At 45.1% G+C, this 21,223-nt stretch overlaps 3 protein-coding genes and 1 long non-coding RNA gene across 8 annotated transcripts; 2 read left to right on the top strand and 2 right to left on the bottom strand.

Annotated features, from left to right (window-relative positions):
• Window positions 1–1,350: 1,350 nt before the first annotated feature.
• LOC105419423 (glutenin, high molecular weight subunit PW212-like) lies at window positions 1,351–7,981 on the bottom strand. 2 transcript variants are annotated; one of them, XR_003890879.1, is made up of 5 exons: window positions 7,879–7,981; window positions 7,731–7,786; window positions 7,072–7,656; window positions 6,471–6,991; window positions 1,351–1,482 (listed from the first exon to the last, which is right to left on the bottom strand). XR_003890879.1 is itself a non-coding variant. In XM_029847582.1 (4 exons), exons 1-4 carry the CDS (start codon window positions 7,902–7,904, stop codon window positions 6,546–6,548), a joined length of 1,113 nt encoding a protein of 370 aa, XP_029703442.1. In that variant the 5' UTR covers window positions 7,905–7,981; the 3' UTR covers window positions 6,417–6,545. The 2 variants fall into 2 exon arrangements, 1 of the variants encoding a protein (XP_029703442.1); XM_029847582.1 differs by lacking the exon at window positions 1,351–1,482 and having other exon boundaries at window positions 6,417–6,991.
• LOC105417350 (translation initiation factor IF-2-like) lies at window positions 1,438–3,080 on the bottom strand. Its single transcript, XM_029847583.1, has 6 exons — window positions 2,978–3,080; window positions 2,829–2,884; window positions 2,680–2,754; window positions 2,551–2,619; window positions 2,084–2,236; window positions 1,438–2,003 (listed from the first exon to the last, which is right to left on the bottom strand). The coding sequence occupies exons 1-6, from the start codon at window positions 3,001–3,003 to the stop codon at window positions 1,558–1,560; spliced, it is 825 nt and encodes a 274-aa protein (XP_029703443.1). The 5' UTR covers window positions 3,004–3,080; the 3' UTR covers window positions 1,438–1,557.
• LOC115252425 (uncharacterized) lies at window positions 4,389–6,327 on the top strand. Its single transcript, XR_003890880.1, has 3 exons — window positions 4,389–4,635; window positions 5,608–6,126; window positions 6,198–6,327. It is a non-coding gene; the product is annotated as an uncharacterized lncRNA (long non-coding RNA).
• Window positions 7,982–11,236: 3,255 nt separating the features above from the next.
• On the top strand, window positions 11,237–19,660 carry slc43a3b (solute carrier family 43 member 3b). Of its 4 annotated transcripts, none has more exons than XM_029847525.1 (13): window positions 11,237–12,627; window positions 12,743–12,963; window positions 13,088–13,217; window positions 14,843–14,889; window positions 15,039–15,115; window positions 15,541–15,633; window positions 15,720–15,859; window positions 16,165–16,277; window positions 16,605–16,748; window positions 17,492–17,599; window positions 17,967–18,153; window positions 18,298–18,421; window positions 18,497–19,660. In XM_029847525.1, the coding sequence occupies exons 2-13, from the start codon at window positions 12,777–12,779 to the stop codon at window positions 18,605–18,607; spliced, it is 1,461 nt and encodes a 486-aa protein (XP_029703385.1). In that variant the 5' UTR covers window positions 11,237–12,627; window positions 12,743–12,776; the 3' UTR covers window positions 18,608–19,660. The 4 variants fall into 4 exon arrangements, with proteins under 4 accessions (XP_029703385.1, XP_029703384.1, XP_003970377.2 ...); XM_029847524.1 differs by having other exon boundaries at window positions 12,715–12,963; XM_003970328.3 differs by having other exon boundaries at window positions 11,238–12,627; window positions 12,770–12,963.
• Window positions 19,661–21,223: the final 1,563 nt, after the last annotated feature.

Here is a 21,223-nt window from a genome sequence, read left to right as displayed (position 1 = left end):
GACACCACTAGACTGGTTTAGATCATATCTATCTGATAGATACTAGTTTCCTCATGTCCATGGTGTTCCCTCCTCATACAGTAGGGTTAGCCACAGGGTTCCACAAGGTTCTGTACTTGGACCAATCCTCTTCACATTGTACATGCTTCCCTTAGGAAACATTATTCGGCAGCATGGGATAAATTTCCATTGTTATGCTGATGATACTCAGCTATATTTATCCATGAAACCAGAGGAGACAGAGCAGTCTTCAGACCTGTCTTAAAGACATAAAGTCTTGGATGTCTTCAAATTTTCTTCTTAATTCAGGAAAAACTGAGGTCATGGTGTTTGGTCCTGAACCTCTCAGGGATAGATTAGATCACATTATCACTCTAGATGGTATCTCATTAACATCTAGTCTCTCTATGAGGAATCTAGGAGTAACTTTTGACCAAAATCTGTCCTTCAACTCACACATTAAAACAGTCTCTAGAAGTGCCTTTTTTCACCTGAGGAACATCACAAAGATTAGGAAACTACTGATGCAGCATGATGCTGAAAAGTTAGTCCAGCATTTGTTACTTCCAGGCTGGACTATTGTAATTCTTTATTATCAGGGTGTCCAAACAACTCTAAGAAGCCTCCAGGTGAACCAAAATGCTGCAACCAGAGTTCTGACAGGTATTGACAAAAGAGATCACATAACTCCTGTAATGGCATCTCTTAATTGGCTGCCCATTAAATTTAGAATAATTTTTAAAATCCTTCTTCTGACCTACAAGGTCCTCAGAGGCCTAGCTCCATCCTACCTGGAGGAGCTAGTGAAACCTTATCAGCCCAATAGACCTCTCCGCTCCACTCCCAGAATGCTGGTCTACTTGTGGTCCCCAGAGTCTCTAGAGGTGGGGGGGGGGGGGGGGCAGTATTTAGCTACCAGGCCCCCCTGCTGTGGAACCAGCTCCCTGTCCAGGTATGGGAGGCTGACTCCATCTCTACTTTTAGGCTTAAAACCTTCCTCTTTGAAAAAGCTTGTCACTAATTCTGTAGTCCCAGTAACTGTCATATACAGACAAATTATCATACTTTGAGGGGGGGGGGGGGGGGGTCATCTAATCATTAGGTTAACATCTTAGTTATGCTGCTGGGGTCCAGAAACATGATCACCTGACAGGCCTCTGTCACCCTCTCCTGCCACCACCATCTTGTCTCCCCAAATGGAACTTAATAAAATCAGCTGTGACATCATGCCATAAGGTAAATGGGACAGCAATACCCCTTACTCTGGAAAAGTGATTAAACCCAAGCCCCAGGGAGACAGTCTGGTCCAACACATTTAGGCAATAAGATTAAATCACCCCCAAAAGTCCCCTTGATTACAATTTACCACTATAGAACCCAGGAAGTAAGAAAATAATGCAGGGTGGAAGGCAAAGCCATGATAAGTTAGTCATGCAATTGTAAAGGCAAATCTTGAGTTTTATTGAATTCAGACAAGCAAATGTTATTTCATACATTGAACCCCTGTGAAGATTGATGCCACCATCAGGCCAGAATGAAGCAGAGTCAAGCAGCAGCTCAGTGTCCAGTATAAACCACAGGAGCCTTCCCAGGCAGAGAAGCTACAGAGGACGTAGAGGCTCCCGACTCTGCAACAGGTTCAAAGGGAATGCCTTCTTGGCGGTAGTGGACGTCCTGCCAGGCATCACGTCCATGTTCAAAGTTGGCACTCGCATGGGTGTAAGTGCCTGGAGGATACTGGCCTGTTATGAACCTGTAGTCATAGTAGTATGGATAGAAGCCCCAATGTGGCAGCACTGGACGTGGCGGCAATGGATGTGGCGGCAATGGATGTGGCATACTGGACGAGACCATTTTAGGGGATGCAAAGATATGGGGAGGATGAGGGAATTGACCTTGCTCATCTGATTCCCGCTCATAGAACCCATGTTCAGCAGAGTCCTCATAATGAGTCAGCTCTCCTCCCTGGTACGCTGGTTGTGGTATGGGCGGCCTTATATATTCTGATCCAGAAAGAAAATAAAATATAGTTACAACCAATTCTACATTACACCCTAGTTTCTAGTGTGAATTAGAGTCTTACCACTGGGTTGATCATATCCAGGCTTCATTTCAGGATAATTGTATGGTGAAGATCCACCTTCAGAAACACTTCCAAGTGGGTAATGGCCAGACTGGGGAGCCACCGGGGGGGCCAAACCTTGGCCAGACTGCGCAGCCACCGGGGGGGCCAAACCTTGGCCAGACTGGGGGCCGAAACCAGGGCCGTAACGCGGGCCAGGCTGGGGGCCGTAACGCGGGCCAGGCTGGGGGCCGTAACGCGGGCCAGGCTGGGGGCCGTAACCGGGGCCAGAACGCGGGCCAGGCTCGGGGCCAGGCTCGGGGCCGTAACCAGGGGCCAGAACGCGGGCCAGGCTGGGGGCCGTAACCGGGGCCAGAACGCGGACCAGGCTCGGGGCCAGGCTCGGGGCCGTAACCAGGGCCAGAACGCGGGCCAGGCTCGGGGCCGTAACCAGGGCCAGACTGGGGAGCCACCGGGGGGGGTCAAACCTTGGCCAGACTGGGGGCCGAAACCAGGGCCGTAACCAGGGCCAGGCTGGGGGCCGTAACCGGGGCCAGGCTGGGGGCCATAACCGGGGCCAGGCTGGGGGCCGTAACCGGGGCCGTAACCGGGGCCAGAACGCGGGCCAGGCTGGGGGTCGTAACTCGGAGCAGCATGTCTGTAGCTATCATCGTATGCAGCAGGATCATTGCCTGCAATACAGAACAAGATGGTAAATCCAATCACAAAGTGTCCCAATGCTACTTAACCACTGAAGGTCTCGTACCTTTCTGGACAGGGACACAGCATATGTCCCCAATCAGCAGAGCAAAGAGGCAAACCCTAAAACAGTAGGAGTAAATGATTAATGTTCACCAGGAGCTTAAGCTACAGTCTATAATTTCTAAATTTAAAAAAAGAAAAAACAAAACTTACCCTGAGAGAACTAGTGTAGCCGCCATGATGATGACCAACACTGCAACACCCAGCAAAGGTACAGCGTTTAAATTGTTGTCTGGTCCAGCAGCCACCAATCAGAGGTTAATGTGTTAATGATGAACAGCTGCTGGTTAATGAGCCAAACCTCATCAACAGCTGCAGGAAGCTCAAGGAGCACATCTAGACCCTCCAGAATGATCTTCAGTGGCACAATGTCAGTGTACCTGATTGCATTATGGTCACAGACACTCAGACAACGGTTGCTTTGACAACCATGTGCTCTTGTAACCAGTATTTAGGATTTCCACATCAGTTTTGGGAACATCTTGGTGAATGTCTGTTGGCCTTGTGGTGCAATGGGATCACATCTGACCCCAGATCGGATGTTTGTGCGTTCAACTCAACGTCAAGGGCTCTGGTTTCACATTTAGACTCAATTTATTTATCTACAGACACTTTTTAGCAATGAATTTTTTTTTTCAAAAATTTACCACTCAAAAATTTAATGAAAGAGTGGACAAGTAAAGGAAAAGAAAGTAGCCTTTAATTGAAAATACTGAGGAATACCAGCAAGGTAAATTATTACGTTGGAAAAAATGAACAACACTAATTTCTGAAGAAGAAATTAATTTTCCTTTGCTGAAAACAGTATAGGAGTCTTTTTCTAGTAACATCCACACTGCAGCAGATGCATGGCTGTACTTCAATGGTCGGCCTGTGAGGGAGGAGGCAGATCAGATACACAAGAAGGTGTTGGCATATTTATAGACTCAAGACTCCAACAGAAGGGAGGAGGAAAAGAATGGGAATGGGGAAGAGATGCAGTTGAATTAAAGAGTTATTTTAGACCCACCAGTTAGTTGTAGCGAACAGATTCTTTGGATATTGCATAATGTCGACCAATCACACGAATTGTATGGTCTTATAAGCTAAATGTGAGAGTTTGTTTACTTATCTTTTTCCTGATTGCATCTTAGGGATTAATTTTTTTGATGATTTATATTTATTCCACGTTGGGCTGTTAATTTAATACAAACTATTAAAAGATAGATGAACAGATGATTCTTTTTAAAAATGTGCAGTAAATTACAGTCTAATTTGTGCCTTTACAGATGCTAAACTATGTGTTGCATCACAGTTTATATAAGAACATAAGTTTTATTCATTGACCCTTTGGCATTGTACCAATTAAGTATTTAACACACACACACACACACACACACACACACACACACACACACACACACACACACACTCTACACTGTCTGTTTGTGTGTACAGCCATGGTTTCCACAACAGGCGCAGCTGTCTATTCCATTGCACTGCGTCCATGTCAGTATGACTCTATTTCAGGAGCCTGTGTTGTTCAAAAGGTCAGATAAAGTAAGCGTAGGAATCCTCACAAAGCAGGGGGTGGGGGTGTCAAGTGAACAGGGTTAAAGGCGGATATCCACAAACCAGCGGGCACATCTCAAACACCAGACAGGGAGAAACGTCGAATAGGGGGTCCTAACGCTGACCAAGGAGTTTATTGATTCAGAAAAGAACCTGATTTGGACTATTGGACAGACGGCCAGGTGTTGAGGATGGATGTAGAATCACAGAAGATGTCAGAGCCAGACCGAACCAGTCAGACCGATACCAACAACAACCAGGTTTGTGGGCACTTTGTGGCCTGTTTTAATACATTTCTGCATCACATACCAGACGTCTGTAGAACTGGTGCTACTGTTAAGGAGTATTTGTGGTGATGGCAGGTGTGCTTGGACAGCAGAAGTTGGCTGCACCTGTTTGTGCTCCTGGCTGTAGGAACAGAGAAAAACACATGTGCTATGCAAAGTGCTGCACACAATCACACTCTCTGAAGTTTCACCAGGTTGAAGGGATTCTTAACTGTAAAGCATTTAGGAAAACTGCTTTCTGCCCCTGTGTGTGTCCAGTTTAATACTGATAATCTGACATTTGCTGTCAGTATCACCGGTGCAAGGATCATCAGCGATGCAGCCACTGAAGACCAGTGGATGCCAAATGTTCTGAGTTTTGTTGAAATTCTCTCCCATTCTTGCTTAATCCTGCACATTCAAAAGCTCAATAGTTTACAGTGTATTACATTCCTAAATTGGCATGCATGTTAAATGGGAGCTAGCATGGAAGACGTCTTGTCTAAAGAGTGAAAGACGGCCCTGAAAACGACACCGTCAGCACAGCGTACGTTACAAATCCCGCGTATTCCCCCGTCTCTGTAGCATGACAGGTGCTGGCTTTTGAAACCGAGAAACAATCTAATCATTTTCCTCTATTAGATCCTGAGACTCAGACGTTTGCGATTTCCAATATCAATTAGAAAACTGAGCCAGTTAATTATGTAATTTGAATAAGGTTAGTTGAATCCGTGTTTCAGAAAAATGGCTGTAATTTGTTCATCTTAATCGCAGACTGACTAAAGATGGGTCAATCAACAGCTCTCCGTACATTACACAAACTAAAATCTCTATTTAATGTAAATATCAATCAATTCATCAAACTCTCATAATATTTAACCTAATGCTCAAGTAGACTCTTGCATGTATGCAGGATTTGTCAGCCTCTGTATATTGATTACAAATGTTCTGTTGCTCTTAATCCAGGCTACTGAGCAAGAGCCAGTGGACTGTAAAGATGGAGGTAGAGATCCTTTGGCAGGGGAGAACGAAGAAGATCAGGGCACAGCAGAAAAGGAGACCAGCAGGGTGGATGCACCAGAACAGGACACCGTGGCTGGAGACGAGCCCCAGCCGGCACCAACACATGCTGGAGATGGTGATGAAGTCGATACAGACAAACTGTCCACTGAGGCTGATGTGAAGGGAAGAAGCAGCAAAGAAATGTGACCACGCCGAGGAAAACACGGAGAAAGTGCCACTGAAACCAGAGGCTCAGGAAAAAGAGGAGAAAGATGAGAGCGAAAAGGGAGGTGGGCAGCAAAGGCAAAATGGCGGAGAAAAGGTCAAAGACAAGCCTCAGCTTGCAGGGGCAGAAAAACAAGGGAAGACAAAAAAGAAGAGTGGCCCTCCCTCAGCTGTGTCTCGACCAAGAACTTCGGCACGTGCGATTAGATCTTCTGCTAAGAAGGACATCATTGCCAAGTTCCAGCAAGGAGCCCCCGAGTAAGTCGCTGTACCTGGTGTAGCAAAACATTTGGCGTGTAGGCGTAAAGGAGGAATATTTCCCCTTGCAGGACACCCATTCCCAGAAACTTCAAGCTCCAGAGGTCCACCACAGCTGCAGCCACTGGGGCTTCGATCAAACAGAAGATTCTTCACTGGTGTCAGAACAAAACCCGCAACTACAAGGTCAGTGAGAAGAGAGCAGCAAACAAACACCTTGCAGCTTCTCTCCGTCTCTCCCCAGTGACGTCTTTCTGTCTTTTGGCCCTTCACCCAGGAATACTCAAGAGTGAAGCCAAAATAGTCAGCTTTTATTGAGTTCAGCAGAATTCAGACAAGCAAATGTTATTTCATACATTGAACCCCTGTGAAGATTGATGCCACCATCAGGTCAGAATGAAGCAGAGTCAAGCAGTAGCTCAGTGTCCAGTATAAACCACAGGAACCTTCCCAGGCAGAGAAGCTACAGAGGACGTAGAGGCTCCCGACTCTGCAACAGGTTCAAAGGGAATGCCTTCTTGGCGGTAGTGGACGTCCTGCCAGGCATCACGTCCATGTTCAAAGTTGGCACTCGCATGGGTGTAAGTGCCTGGAGGATACTGGCCTGTTATGAACCTGTAGTCATAGTAGTATGGATAGAAGCCCCAATGTGGCAGCACTGGACGTGGCGGCAATGGATGTGGCGGCAATGGATGTGGCATACTGGACGAGACCATTTTAGGGGATGCAAAGATATGGGGAGGATGAGGGAATTGACCTTGCTCATCTGATTCCCGCTCATAGAACCCATGTTCAGCAGAGTCCTCATAATGAGTCAGCTCTCCTCCCTGGTACGCTGGTTGTGGTATGGGCGGCCTTATATATTCTGATCCAGAAAGAAAATAAAATATAGTTACAACCAATTCTACATTACACCCTAGTTTCTAGTGTGAATTAGAGTCTTACCACTGGGTTGATCATATCCAGGCTTCATTTCAGGATAATCGTATGGTGAAGATCCACCTTCAGAAACACTTCCAAGTGGGTAATGGCCAGACTGGGGAGCCACCGGGGGGGCCAAACCTTGGCCAGACTGGGCAGCCACCGGGGGGGCCAAACCTTGGCCAGACTGGGGGCCGAAACCAGGGCCGTAACGCGGGCCAGGCTGGGGGCCGTAACGCGGGCCAGGCTGGGGGCCGTAACCGGGGCCAGAACGCGGGCCAGGCTGGGGGCCGTAACCGGGGCCAGAACGCGGACCAGGCTCGGGGCCAGGCTCGGGGCCGTAACCAGGGCCAGAACGCGGGCCAGGCTCGGGGCCATAACCAGGGCCAGACTGGGGAGCCACCGGGGGGGTCAAACCTTGGCCAGACTGGGGGCCGAAACCAGGGCCGTAACCAGGGCCAGGCTGGGGGCCGTAACCGGGGCCAGGCTGGGGGCCGTAACCGGGGCCAGGCTGGGGGCCGTAACCGGGGCCAGAACGCGGGCCAGGCTGGGGGTCGTAACTCGGAGCAGCATGTCTGTAGCTATCATCGTATGCAGCAGGATCATTGCCTGCAATACAGAACAAGATGGTAAATCCAATTACAAAGTGTTCCAATGCTACTTAACCACTGAAGGTCTCGTACCTTTCTGGACAGGGACACAGCATATGTCCCCAATCAGCAGAGCAAAGAGGCAAACCCTAAAACAGTAGGAGTAAATGATTAATGTTCACCAGGAGCTTAAGCTACAGTCTATAATTTCTAAATTTAAAAAAGAAAAAACAAAACTTACCCTGAGAGAACTAGTGTAGCCGCCATGATGATGACCAACACTGCAACACCCAGCAAAGGTACAGCGTTTAAATTGTTGTCTGGTCCAGCAGCCACCAATCAGAGGTTAATGTGTTAATGATGAACAGCTGCTGGTTAATGAGCCAAACCTCATCAACAGCTGCAGGAAGCTCAAGGAGCACATCTAGACCCTCCAGAATGATCTTCAGTGGCACAATGTCAGTGTACCTGATTGCATTATGGTCACAGACACTCAGACAACGGTTGCTTTGACAACCATGTGCTCTTGTAACCAGTATTTAGGATTTCCACATCAGTTTTGGGAACATCTTGGTGAATGTCTGTTGGCCTTGTGGTGCAATGGGATCACATCTGACCCCAGATCAGTTGTACGTTCAACTCAACGTCAAGGGCTCTGGTTTCACATTTAGACTCAGTTTATTTATCTACAGACACTTTTTAGCACTGAAATGTCCCTTTGAGCTACTGACACGTGTCCAGTTTCAGATCTAAGCAGCATAATCCTAAAATTGGAATTTAATTTAAAATAAAATTATTCAACCAGGAAATTAGCATGAGTAAGCTCCATTTATAAACCTGATTACTGAAACAAAAGAATTGATAGTAACAACATACATATATGTTTACCTGCATAACCATTCTCATCTTTGATAAGGAAACAATGACACTTATTTTCACCATTTGGGTCAAAATGCATGATTTGGTGTTCAGCCTGGGAAGACCCAGCAATGCATTTAAGCAACTTTGGGTCAAATCGGCCAAGTCAGGAATCATCCTCCACTTTCGACACCCCACCCTTCCCTCCCTTGCAACGGTAACTGCTATGTTCTCTCAGGACACAGCCCTGGACTCCCGCCTTTCAAATACAGCCCTGGGGTTCAGCGATCCAGTGTCTTTCTGGTAATTGGTCGCTAGATGGCGTCAGAAGGCAGAAGCAATCAAATCAAATCGTCATCAAATTAAATCAATCTTTATTTATATAGCGTCTTTTACAATCAAAATTGTTTCAAGGCGCTTTCCAGAATCCCAGCTAACCTGACCCCAGACAAGCAACAGTGGCAAGGAAAATCTCCCCTTTAACAGGAAAAAACCTTGAGCAGGACCAGGCTCATGTAGGGGGACCCTCCTGCTGATGGGGGGGCTGGGTAGAGAGAGAGGAGAGGAGAGGAGAGGAGAGGAGAGGAGAGGAGAGGAGAGGAGAGGAGAGGAGAGGATGTTCACAGAGCGCAGAAACACATACGACCCCGGCAGCCTTGGCCTATAACAGCACAGCTAAGATGTGACCTACTGATTAGACGACCCCCTAAGTATGATAATTTGTCTGTCTGATAGTAACTGGAACTACAGAATTAGTAACAATAAGCTTTTTCAAAGAGGAAGGTTTTAAGTCTGATCTTGAAAGTAGAGATGGAGTCAGCCTCCCGTACCTGGACAGGGAGCACCAACGCTTACTGATTCTCAATGCAGGAGAATAAACAGGTGTCATATTTTTTCACTCGTTTCAATCCGTTATCAGATACAGCTAAATATAATTTATAGATGGATATTTACAGTCAGTACGTACAGAAACAGACCCCCCCACCCCCCAATCCATACTTCACCTTATAGGAGGAACAATGTGTGGATGGAAACACTGTTGGAAACATCACATCTCGAACAGTACACATCCTGTCATGAAAGTCAGTAAATTTAGATCATAACCTCTCCTGGTTATTGTGTTATTTTGTCGAGAGACTTCATCAGGTATTTTGAAATATTCATTAGTGATTCCATTGCACATTTGAAGAGTCTTGCAGTAAATAAATATGTAATAAAGAACAACAGCTATTAGGCCTGTATATTTCTGTCACAGATTTTTCCCCACTGTAATGAATGCCTCTATTGTCTTTCACAAAATGTTGAAGTATGTTCCAGCTATTCCACAGTGATCATCAGGAGACAGGAGCACACTGTTTACATCATTATTTAGCCTTTTGACCCCCATCAATTGCTTTGTCAGTGAATATGAGCTGGAAGCGAAATGTTTTCATTTCAATGATTTGGGTTTTTTTTCTTAACCAAACAGCAAAAGTTTTATGACCTTTGGAAGTTACCTGTTCCCCTTATTCTGCAGGGAAGCCTCGTAAGATTTACCTTAATCATTTGAAATTCCCACGGTTTAAATGTGGTTGAACAGGTTGTTTAATTCCAAATAACAAGATTTCAAGCCTTTTTGATTTTTATTGCACAAATGACATCCAGTAGACTGAAATAACACAGGATCCACGCCATCATTTCCAGTAGAACTTGTTCAAACTGTTGCATCTTTTTCTGCCAGTGCCGCATTTTGTAGAAATTTTCATTTCAACACGAGAAAAACATCAGGACGGTTATCTTCCTGCCACGTGACCTTAATTCGGTGTTTGATCACCAGACGTTCAATCGCAATCGCAATGATAGGAAATGCTGATCTGACAAATTCCTCATTCTTTTTTTGCTCAGTATTTTTAGAAAGAAGAAGCAGAGAGAGAGATGAAGAAAGAGATGTTGTGATCTTTCACTACTCATCCAACACTTTCAAACATTATGACAGATGCTGGCATGTGACCACCCAAACGATTGTGCTGCAGTTGGCATTTTTACACACACGTGCCAGCAGTCATGTGTATGAACCCGTATAAAGTGCACTATTGAATCAATAGAGCTCATGGGGGTAGTTTGACATTGAGTTTGACTGATGATTATTGATGTCTGGAGCATTTAGCCACTAATATATAAAAGGTTTTGGTGGTTTTGAGGTGTTAACTTAGCACAAAAAGTGATAACTGGATGTTAACCCATATAATGGTTCCGTTAAAGGTGTTCAGGTCAGGACATTAAGTGACTGGGCCTGAGTGAGCCATTCACCTGGCTGAGATTCTACCCAACCTGCTGCATTTGAAGATAACCCTTCATGGCTGACTTTAGACGCAGTGCTGTAATGGGCTTTGGGATCACAATTGTGATCATTTGCATCAGATGGAAAGAAGAGTTTTGTGAATTATTGACACTCTTTTTTGAAGCGGTGCGATGGATCGATCAGTGTAGTTTTGATGTATCGAGAGCTGAGCTGAGCTAACATAGGATTTAGTCTAATCGCTATTCTAAATGGAAATTATGATATACCTGAAAGTATAAGCAAATTATAACTCCCTCCCCTTATAGTCCAGCTTATTGTCCAGCTCTCTCATGATGTAGGAAATGTGTCTAATGTCACTAAATATGAGCTCCAGATCAGAGGAGCAGCATTCCATACAACTAGTATAACTACATCAGATCATGTTGCTTTTTGGCCCTATATAACTTTGATATTAATTAAACAACAACAGTAGATTTAAGCATCGCCGGATCAGAAGAGGCACAATGTTCATACCAATGCTGTGATTTACATTCTGTTTACGGGGCTTTATCCCGAGGATGCAGAATTTCCCCATAAACTCAGATTATGACAGAAGAGGCTGTACACTTGTGGATGCATGTGTGAGGTTTTTTTTTTCTTTTTTTATTGAAGCACAAATGCTGAAAACCACGAGGATGTCACCACACAACATGGGACTGAAGCACACACAGTCATATTATTCTGACAAAACAGAGGGAATAATCAATCATGAAAGAAACAAAGGCCCCGCACTGCACCAGAGGATACTGTTGACTGACCTCTTGATCACCAAGACCACCACTAGCACCACCATCAGTGGCAGCAGTGAGTGAATAATGGGCTGTGATAACAGTCTTGATAAGGTTACGGCTGACTTTTCGGTTATTCAGAGTGACGGTTGGAGCTTCCTGGATTAAGACAAGAGTGTTATTTGCTAATATCAGCTAGTATATCTGCTTTCCTCGAGGCCGTGACTCAGGGCCCAGCTCTACTTACTGCCTCGGTCATTTTTCACCCTTTCATATTTAATATTTTGCCTCAAAATGCAATTAAATAACAGTTTCAGCTACATGCTAAATTTAGATGGGTTCCAGTTAATTCTAGATTTAGGAGCAGTTGGTCAAGTTGCACAGAACCAGTTTTTATGCAGAGCTGGTTTTTATAAAAATACCTTTGATGACAGGAAGTGACCAAAAAATGTTGAGAACTTTGCGGTGTCTTTCTTCAATGAAAAAAATATGTGCTTCTATGGGCTTTTATGGGCATTTTATCCTCAGAATTTGTGTCATAGTTAAAATACTAGAACTGATTCCACCACAAACCTCCAACTGAAGACTATATGTGGGTGAGAAAGGAGGAAAAAAAATGTTGTTCTTATGGGAAGTCATGCGCTATTGCTCCCAAAGGGGCCTCTTGTTCTTGGAGACCCATTTATAACATGCACAACCACATTTACACACCTCTTTTTTGGGTCACATGAATTTTGCTGAATCTGATCTAACCAGAGTCCATGTTTGCCAAATTTCCACCCTGCTGTCAGGCTTCAGAAAGGTAGCATGTGTTTACCCTGAACAGCTACTACACGGAGAGCCGGAAGATCTTGTCTGCAGATCCAAGAAATTGAAAGGAAAAGCAGCCAGGGAGGAGCGTGTGTGTGTGTGTGTGAGAGAGAGAGAGAGAGAGAGAGAGAGAGAGAGAGAGAGACAAAAAGAGAGAGAGAAAGAGAAGGAAAGAGCGCTGCAGAGGAACAGGAAGGAAGAACGGGTCTATATAAATGAAAGTAGCAGGAAAGAGCAGAGAGGCGCACTGAGGAATACCGTCAGACGCTGAGCTGTGAGTATGAGCGTCACCACTGGAGTCAGGAAGGAATCATTGCATCCAGATGTTTGCAGGAGTTCCGCTGTGTTTCCTTTTCACCAGTTGGGAAGTGTCGGTTTTAAATGCGCAGGTTTGGTCTTCCGTGTGTGTGAGCCAGGGGGACCATGGTGCTGTTTGGCAAGAACCTGAGCGTGCAGCGCTGCCTCACCTTCGTCACGGGTCTGGTGGAGTGCCTGTGTTTCGCTGGAGCTGTGTTCGGGTGGGCTTCACTGGTCTTTGTCCTCAAGTCAGAGAACTACTTCAGCTCTCTGTGCGTCAACACAACAGAAAGCAACGGAACCCAGGTCTTGGGTGAGTTTCAGCACCTCACATCATCCCCCCTCCCAGAGTAGCTGTGCGCCGTCCAAGATCTCTAAAAGATTCCAGAACTGGACTGAAGCTCTTCCGCGACTTGTTTTTCCTGTCTGTGTCTCAGACTGCAGCCACCAAGATGAACAGTTCTCTCTGGTGTTCACCACCGCCTCCTTTATGAACAACTTTATGACTCTACTCAGTGGGTTCCTCTTCGACCACTTTGGCACCATGGTGACCCGCTTCTGTGCAGTGTGAGTGCAGCATTTACACTGACAGAACATACAGAGGCGCCCGGGTTTGACGAATGTGCTGACTGAAACAACCAAAGAAACAATGTTTAGTAGCTCATATTATAAAGAATGGTTGTAATAAATGTAATACGAAAACCTCAAACACACATGGGTTCTTGACCCAAAAGGTCGGCAAGATTTTTTCCTTTAAATATACAGATTTCTGAGAAGTGTTTAAAGAAGAAGGCTGGTGGGTTTGTGAGAAACGTGGAGCTTAAACCCCAGTTTCTGGTGTTGAGCAGTCCAAACTTGGTTCCTTGTTAACTCATCTGTAATTTTTTATGTAGTTTCTGAACATGAAACTGAGCCACGGGCAACAAGACAATGGTCAAGTTTTTTTTTGTTTTTTTTATTTCTACTGGCTATATCACGTTTTAAAAATAGACGGTTCCTGTCATGTCTGCTCCATTGAGCCCTAAACTATCTTTTAAGTACAGGTGCTTTATCAAAGACACAAATATTTAAGCTCCAGGGTTTGTTGTAATACAAAGAATGTTTGCCTGCTTGAAATACTAGTGGAGAGCCTCTGGGCAGCAGCAGCAGCTATAGAAAACACAAACCCGTTCTCACTAAAGGTCAGAGGCGGATCTATAGGGGCCCAAAAGAAAGCAGCTCCCCTGCCCTGAGCCGGGGTGTCTTCTTAGACGTATATGTTAAATAAGAAATCACTACAATGTCCACCGGTTTCTGAAAGCACCGAGACAAGCGCTACACTGCACAGGCTGAAGTCTGAGCATATATATTCTTCTATTCATTTGGTTTGGTGGTCCTCAGCGTAGAAATCAAAAAGTACAAATCGAAGAAATAATTCAATAAAAAAGAACAAAAAGATTGACAGAGGTGAAATTTCATAGTCGGGGAGAGGATCAAAGGCGGAGAATTAATAATTCCAGTGCAGCAGCGTAATGTGTATCTCAGTAGAAACAGATCTGTTAACCCCCGTCAACGGTTCTGCGGCTGCTGAAGGGAGTTGAGCCGTGAGGCTTTCTGTCCCTGACTGATAAACTAGCCTGGATTTCAGTCTAGCTGGGTTATTTCCTCGGAGCATGACCTCACATGCTTTCTTAGAAGGTTTGACAGGAAGAATGTTTATAGCTTATTTGCAAAATCTCCTTGATTTTAATGCAGGGGACTGTTAGTTTATTCAGCCCAAGCCTTGTGTACTCTCAGCTAATGCAGCATATAACAGGTTTGTTGTCTGTGCCACCGGCAAAAACAATGTTTTTAACCACCCACGGGCTCAGGCCTGATATCGCCACAGGATGGAGGAATGTTGAAATGTTCCTTTTGCTTAAACATTGAGAAGTGCTTTTTTTTATCACCTCGGACTCCTAACAGACCTAACACACGCATTCCTGCCCAGCTGGCAATCCTGAATATTTCTTAATCCCCAATAACAGATGCTAATGCCGTCCATATGTTTCAGCCAAGACAGGGCGGATGAAACGCAAGACGACAAATATTCGAGGGCTTATAGAGATGAAGAGAGTGTTCAATAGAATTAAAGGTCATCCCAAGGTTCACTGAACATTGTGCTTTTATGCATGTGAACTAATAAGGTGTTTTTTTCCCTCTCTCTCCATCAGATCGTTCTACACCACGGCGACACTGATGTTGGCCTTTGGAAACCCAGGTGAAAAACACAACTTCCTCTCTCTCTCTCTCTCTCTCTCTCTCTCTCTCTCTCTCTCTCTCTCTCTCTCTCTCTTTCTCTCTCTCTCTCTGAAAGGCAGATGTTGCCATTGTGGGAACTCATTTCTCTTCTGTTTGTTTTTGCATCAGCCCTGTCCAACCTGCTTTTCCCAGCCCTGTCCTTCTTGGCAGTGGGTGGCATCATGTTTCTGATCACCAACATGCAGGTGTGGTTCACACGTCACAGCCGCAATAAAAACTTTACAGACACTATTTGGGAAACAAGCAATGTTTGGCATACTGATGTTACTATGGTAGCCTGGGTTGTCATACATTTAGGATTTTTTTTTCTGCCCACTGAGCCCAGTTTCTGGTCCTGGTTTATCTCATCTGGCTCGTTTCCTTGGTCACTGTTCTTCTCTACTGTTCTGGTTAAAATCTGTGTGTGTGTGTGTGTGTGTGTGTGTGTGTGTGTGTGTGTGTGTGTGTGCGTGTGTGTGTGTGTGTGTGTGTGTGTGTGTGTGTGTGTGTGTGTGTGTGTGTTTGGGTGTGTGTGTGTGTGTGTGTGTGTGTCAACACCACTTTCTAAACAGATGTTTAGAAACCCCCTCCCCATGGAACTGTGGAACATTCCTCTTTTCTCTTCCTGCAGGTAGGAAACCTCTTTGGCTCACGTCGCTCCACCATCATCACCCTCTACAACGGCGCCTTTGATTCTTCCTCGGCCCTCCTGCTGGTCATCAAGGTGAGCAGCGATCCGCCTCAGCGAGCCAAATGTGAGGTGCAGCCTCGTCATTCAAGGCCTGCACCCCCCTTTGCTTTCCCCTGCAGTTGTTATACGAGTCTGGCATCTCCCTCCGTGCTTCTTTCCTCTTTCTCTCCGCCTGCGGCGTCATCCACCTGCTCAGGACCTTCTTCCTGCTGCCCAAGAAATTCATCCCCTACCCACTGCCCGACGACTACACATACGGGTATGAACTCCAACAAACAGCACATCCCGGATCGACTTTTTAATTGCAGATTGTATGTTTGTATTTGAATCTGATCTGTTAAAATCTGCTTTGAATGATGGAAATTCCTGACTGACAGTGAGCGTGTCCTCGCAACGGTGCAGGACGGCACGCTTGGCTGATTTTTAGATTATTTTGTGTTCATTGGAAGTGCCGCAGGTGTGGTTTGTTTGTTTGCCTCGACAACTGAAACTTTACTTGACCAAAGAGTGCAGCTGTGAATCGAACCCCTATACAACAGAAGCCTGTCCATTTGCTGTTGCCAGGATAACTTGTGGTAAATCTCAGACTCGGAATATAGAAAACATAGCAGAAAAATCCAGCACAGAGGATGGACTGGAGGAAACGCCACTCAACAGGAGTGTCCCTCAGACACAAGGTGTGTATGTGTGTGTGGATGTGTGCGTTCTGGTATGTGCTAATGTATTAAATATGCATTTTTGAGAAGTGGGGACATTTTGTCTGGTCCTTACAATGTTCGAAGGTTACCCAGACCTTGGTTTTAAGATAAACTGAGCTAGGGGGTTAGTTGTGTTGGTTCAACTGTAGGTGAGGGGCTAGAGAATGTATTACAGCTATGAAAGTCCTTACAAAGCCAAAAGTACAAGTGTGTGTTTGAATGCAGATTGTTCAGATTAACACGCCTGAGTGAGAGTCAACGGAATTATGTAATATCGTGTCATTTGTTTCCCCTCTTCTTCTGCAGTCAAGAGTTTTCGTCAGTGTTTTCTGTCCTGGTTCTTCCTCTGGCATATGGTGTGGCTGTCGGTGATGCAGCTCAGGCATTATTTCTTCATTGGTACCCTCAACCCCATGTTGCAGCACCTGACGAAAGGAGACCCATCCCTTGGTAAACACACACACAAACAGAGAGAGAAGATCCTGTAGTATCTGAAGCCTGTGTATCTATTCTCTGGAGGCCTTGACCACTGTAAGAACTTAACTTGTTCTCCAGCGTTGTATCTATTTTCTGCAAGCCTGGACTTTTATAAGACCTCAACTTATTTTTCAGCTAGCTTAGCACCATCTCACACCTGTTCCACGTGTTTCCTGCTCTTTTGTCTTGTCATTAGCTTGTGATAGATGTCTTGTTTGTTTTCCTGTATAAGAAACTCCTAATGAGGATGTGCTCCGGCTCCTGATTGTTCTTCTAATTTGGACGTGCTCCATGAGGCTATCCTCCTCCTTTCCTCTTTGAAAATAACTGGACTCTATGCCATTTGGTTTGCTATATTGTGTTATGAGGTCATCAGAGAAGAATGTGTTTACTCGACTGTATAAGAAGGGGCTATCGAAGTAAACGCTTTGGAGATCTTCACCATTCGGACCACAAAACCTCCCTCGGGCAAACTGCAGTGTCCGATAGATACCTGATAAACATCTCTTATAACCAAGTCGGTGTCTGCGAAGATTCCTTCCTCATCAGCACCTCTCGACTACCATCAGAAGAAATTTACCACAATCCCTTATGTTGTAAATCTGCACTGGATCAAATGATTTATAGCTTGCCTCCTCATCTGTTACATGATGTTCTTGGCTGAGTTGTTGGATTCTTTCCCTTTGTCTAGCCTCTCTGTGCTCGTGTTCCCACAGTGAGTCGCTACACCAATGCTTTTGCTATCACACAACTCTGTGGCGTCCTCTGCGCTCCCTGGAACGGCCTCATCATGGACCGTCACAAGGGAAAACCACGAGCTGCAGGTAAACAGAATAAAGTAGCTTTTTTGTGTGTTTGATTTGACAATGAAAACTGCAACAAAAAGCTCTTTAGCTTGTTTGGAGATAAGAGCTGGACAGCCAACGGGTCAGAACAGAGATTTTTAGTTACCGGTAAATCTACTGAGGTTAGAGGCTCTGATGATGAGCAAATTGTCCACTTAGATGGATACTGAAGCTAAAATAGCGGTTAAAATTGGCCGTTGTGAAAGTTGAGAGCCCAATTCTTTTCAGAGGAAAAATAAATAAATACATATGACCAGTGCCAGAGGATCATTTAACATTGTAAATGTAAATGTTTGCTTATTGTTTGCAAATTCAGAATAAGCACAGCGTGAGTGTGTGTTCGCAGGTGAGAGCGAGCGGGAGGCCGACCTGCGAGCCTCCGTCCTGTCGCTCTTTTTGACGGCGTTGCAGTGTGTGTTCTTCTCAGTGTGCGCCACCACGGCGTACCTGCCACTCCAGTACCTCACCTTTATCCTGCAGGTGATCAACCGCTCCTTCCTCTACGGCGGTAACGCGGCCTTCATCAGCGTGGCGTGAGTATTGGATTTTGTTGGGTTTTTCTGGGCCTTTGAGCTCAAGACAAACGAATGTAAAGTGACAATACTGCAAAATCAAACAGGCGTTCGTTGACTTTATTTTCTTGGGTTCTCATCACTTCCTACCGTCTGTGCACGCAGCTTCCCATCATGCCACTTTGGGAAGCTGTACGGGATGGTCCTGGCTCTGTCTGCGGTCTTTGCCCTGCTCCAGTATCCCTGCTTTGCTCTGGTGAAAGGAGCTCTAAACGGAGACCCCCTATATGTGAGTAAAACTACGCCCATCTCTCCTTTATTACAGTCATCACCTGTTTCACCACCTCTTCCGTCGTGTCTGTAGGTGAACATCGCTCTCACCTTGGTCAGCCTGTTGGCCTTCATCCATCCCCTCTATGTCTACCTGCACTGTCGAAAACTCTCTTCCCAGCGAGGGGCCAGCGGCTCCTATTGAATTCTGTCACATGAAACTGATTCATACAGGATTGCTGAAGCTGCTTTGGCTGCACACACACACACAAACCACAAATCCTCATTGAAAAGAAACATAAGGAGCCTGTAATGCATTTCATGCTGTCAAGCAATGCATTCAAGTGATTATATGTCACAGAATCCTTATTCACCACACTGCTGGAGCTTAGCAAGAGACAAATGGAGCATGTCCATAATAATTAACCGCTTTTTGCCCTCAGGCTACCGTGGATAATCCTCAGAAAAACAAAATTAATTTCATTATCTGCTTAGATTACCTTTAATATGGCTTTTAGTACCCTTTTTTATCCTTCAGGGGTGTGTTATACATGTTTTTCATTTGTTAGTGAGAGTATTTTTAAGGGAAACAGCCTGTTATTTGCCTCCACCTCATCCAAATGGCATGATTGATATCTGCCTTTTAAGTGTGCGCACAGTTGCAACTAGCTGAGCTCAAACACTGGGAGTGAATGTATGGCAGATGTCTGCAGAAATAATTTGGCAACTTTTCATTGGCCTCTGTGCTTCTCTATAATTGTGTATTCCTCACTTGGTTTTTTTCATTGTGCACCAGAATGACAACTTTATGCGATATGTCTATAACCGACAGCAGGACGCAGTGTAAGAAACAAATTATACTTGATCTTACGTCAAAATAAGTGAAGGATGAGTAATGCAGGGAGTCGAAACTGCAAATGCGAATGTGCCAAGATGTACACTTTACACCACTCTGCCACCTGCTGGCTCAGTTTATAGTGCGTCCACTCTTCGGAGGTGCTGGGTGCTCTTGAGATCACAGGATTCAGATTTGTCTTTTTAGTATAAAGGGACATGTGGAATTTTTTAAAATAACCATTCAGTAACGTGTTTACATTTACAAGGAAACAGTGTTTAATCAATAGTTTCTTATGCTGTCGTGGGGGAAATTGTGCATGTACAAAGAGCTGCCTTTTTTAAGGTGTTGAAGATGTGCAGCTAAATCAGACAGAATATACAACTATATTATATAAAAGAAATAAAAAGCTTTTTTCCAAAGTTTCTTGATTGGTGTGGTTTTAATGTGGTCTGACCGCAACATTGCAGATGTCGTGAAGGTTCTGCGTTGTTTTGGTTTTTTTAATTATACATCTGATGAATGCCCCTCGTCATCAGTATTAAAATCATTCTACAATCTTTTTATAAAACCTGGAGGAGGACGACGGCGACGGTCTGACGTCTTTCCAGACGCGCTCGGAGTTGCTATGCTGTTCCATGGCAGCAGAGAGGTTTTCACATGGGGAGGAATGGGTCTGGTGATGGTGGGTGGTGGGTGGTGGTGGTGGTGGTGGGGGGGGGGGGGGGGCTATTAACTGGGTTTATGTAATGGACACTCCCCCACAACAGCCCCTGTCAAGTTCTCTGCACATCTGCTGTGTGACAACACTGAGCCCAGAAAAATCTGATAGATCCCCCCTAAAATCTGTTGCGCTCTGTGTGTGTGTGTGTGTGTGTGTGTGTGTGTGTGTGTGTGTGTGTGTGTGCGTGTGTGTGTGTGTGTGTGTGTGTGGTGACAGTTCTTTCTTTGGCTCTGCGTCATTGATGATCACAATCTCAGCATTTCAACGATTTCATTCAGAAATAATTTTTAAAAATGATACGGCAGAATTAAAAACAGACAAGACGATTTGACGCATTGAGGACTGGAGGGGTGCGCTATAATGACACTTTTCAAATGTGAGCTGCTGGGAAATCTGCTGACCTTTTTTTCCATCCGGATGGGAGCTTTTTGCTTGACTTCTTCATTTTCCAACATTCCAGCTCTTTATGGGGAGTTTGATTTGCTCTTCAAGACAAGTGAGCCTATTTTTTGGAACATGCAGTGCACGCTCTCTAGTTTCCTCCCACAGCCCAAAAACCATTCTGCAGGACTGGACAAGAGGTGAGAGTGTGTAAGCGACTGGTGTGCGTCCCGTGATGGACCAGTGAGCACCGAAACTTTAACAGCCCCTTCTGCAACCCCTCCGCTCTGAGCAGGGGTAATCTAAGGAGACCCACAGGGAACAGTTCTCGGCCCATTTTCTGTCTTACGCTCCTCTCGCAGAACTCCGATATCTGATCAACACACTGTGTGTTTGACAGTTCTGTACTTTACAGAAACTTTACAAAAGTGGATTCATAGGCTGAAACAAGAATGTTAAAACACAAGTTTACGAAACAACAATCAAGATGTTAACACATTTTGACGAAAACTAAAGTTTGTTCATCCATTTTCCCAGTTGATCAAAATAACAGCTCATTTCTTTAGTGCTCTTCTCCTGTAATGATTTCCCCCCTTACATTTATCATTTATCTGCCTCTAACTGAGTCTTGGCACAGCTCAAGCCTTCCACGAACACACAGTCATACCGTCACTCAGCCAGGGGCCATTTAGACTCTCCTGTCAGAGTAACGTGCATGGTCTTGGACTGTGGGTGTAAACTCTACTAGAGAAAACCCACACAGGCATGAGGGAGAGAAGAAGCCAATATTTGGTCTTAAATGACTGTACGTGCTTCACTGGCATTCGTATCATATATGTGCAGACTCTATACATCTGGGGAGTGGAGAAACAGTCAAGACT

Source organism: Takifugu rubripes, chromosome 14 (assembly GCF_901000725.2).
Source record: "Takifugu rubripes chromosome 14, fTakRub1.2, whole genome shotgun sequence".
NCBI lineage: Eukaryota > Metazoa > Chordata > Actinopteri > Tetraodontiformes > Tetraodontidae > Takifugu > Takifugu rubripes.
This window is presented reverse-complemented; position numbering and strand designations above follow the sequence as displayed.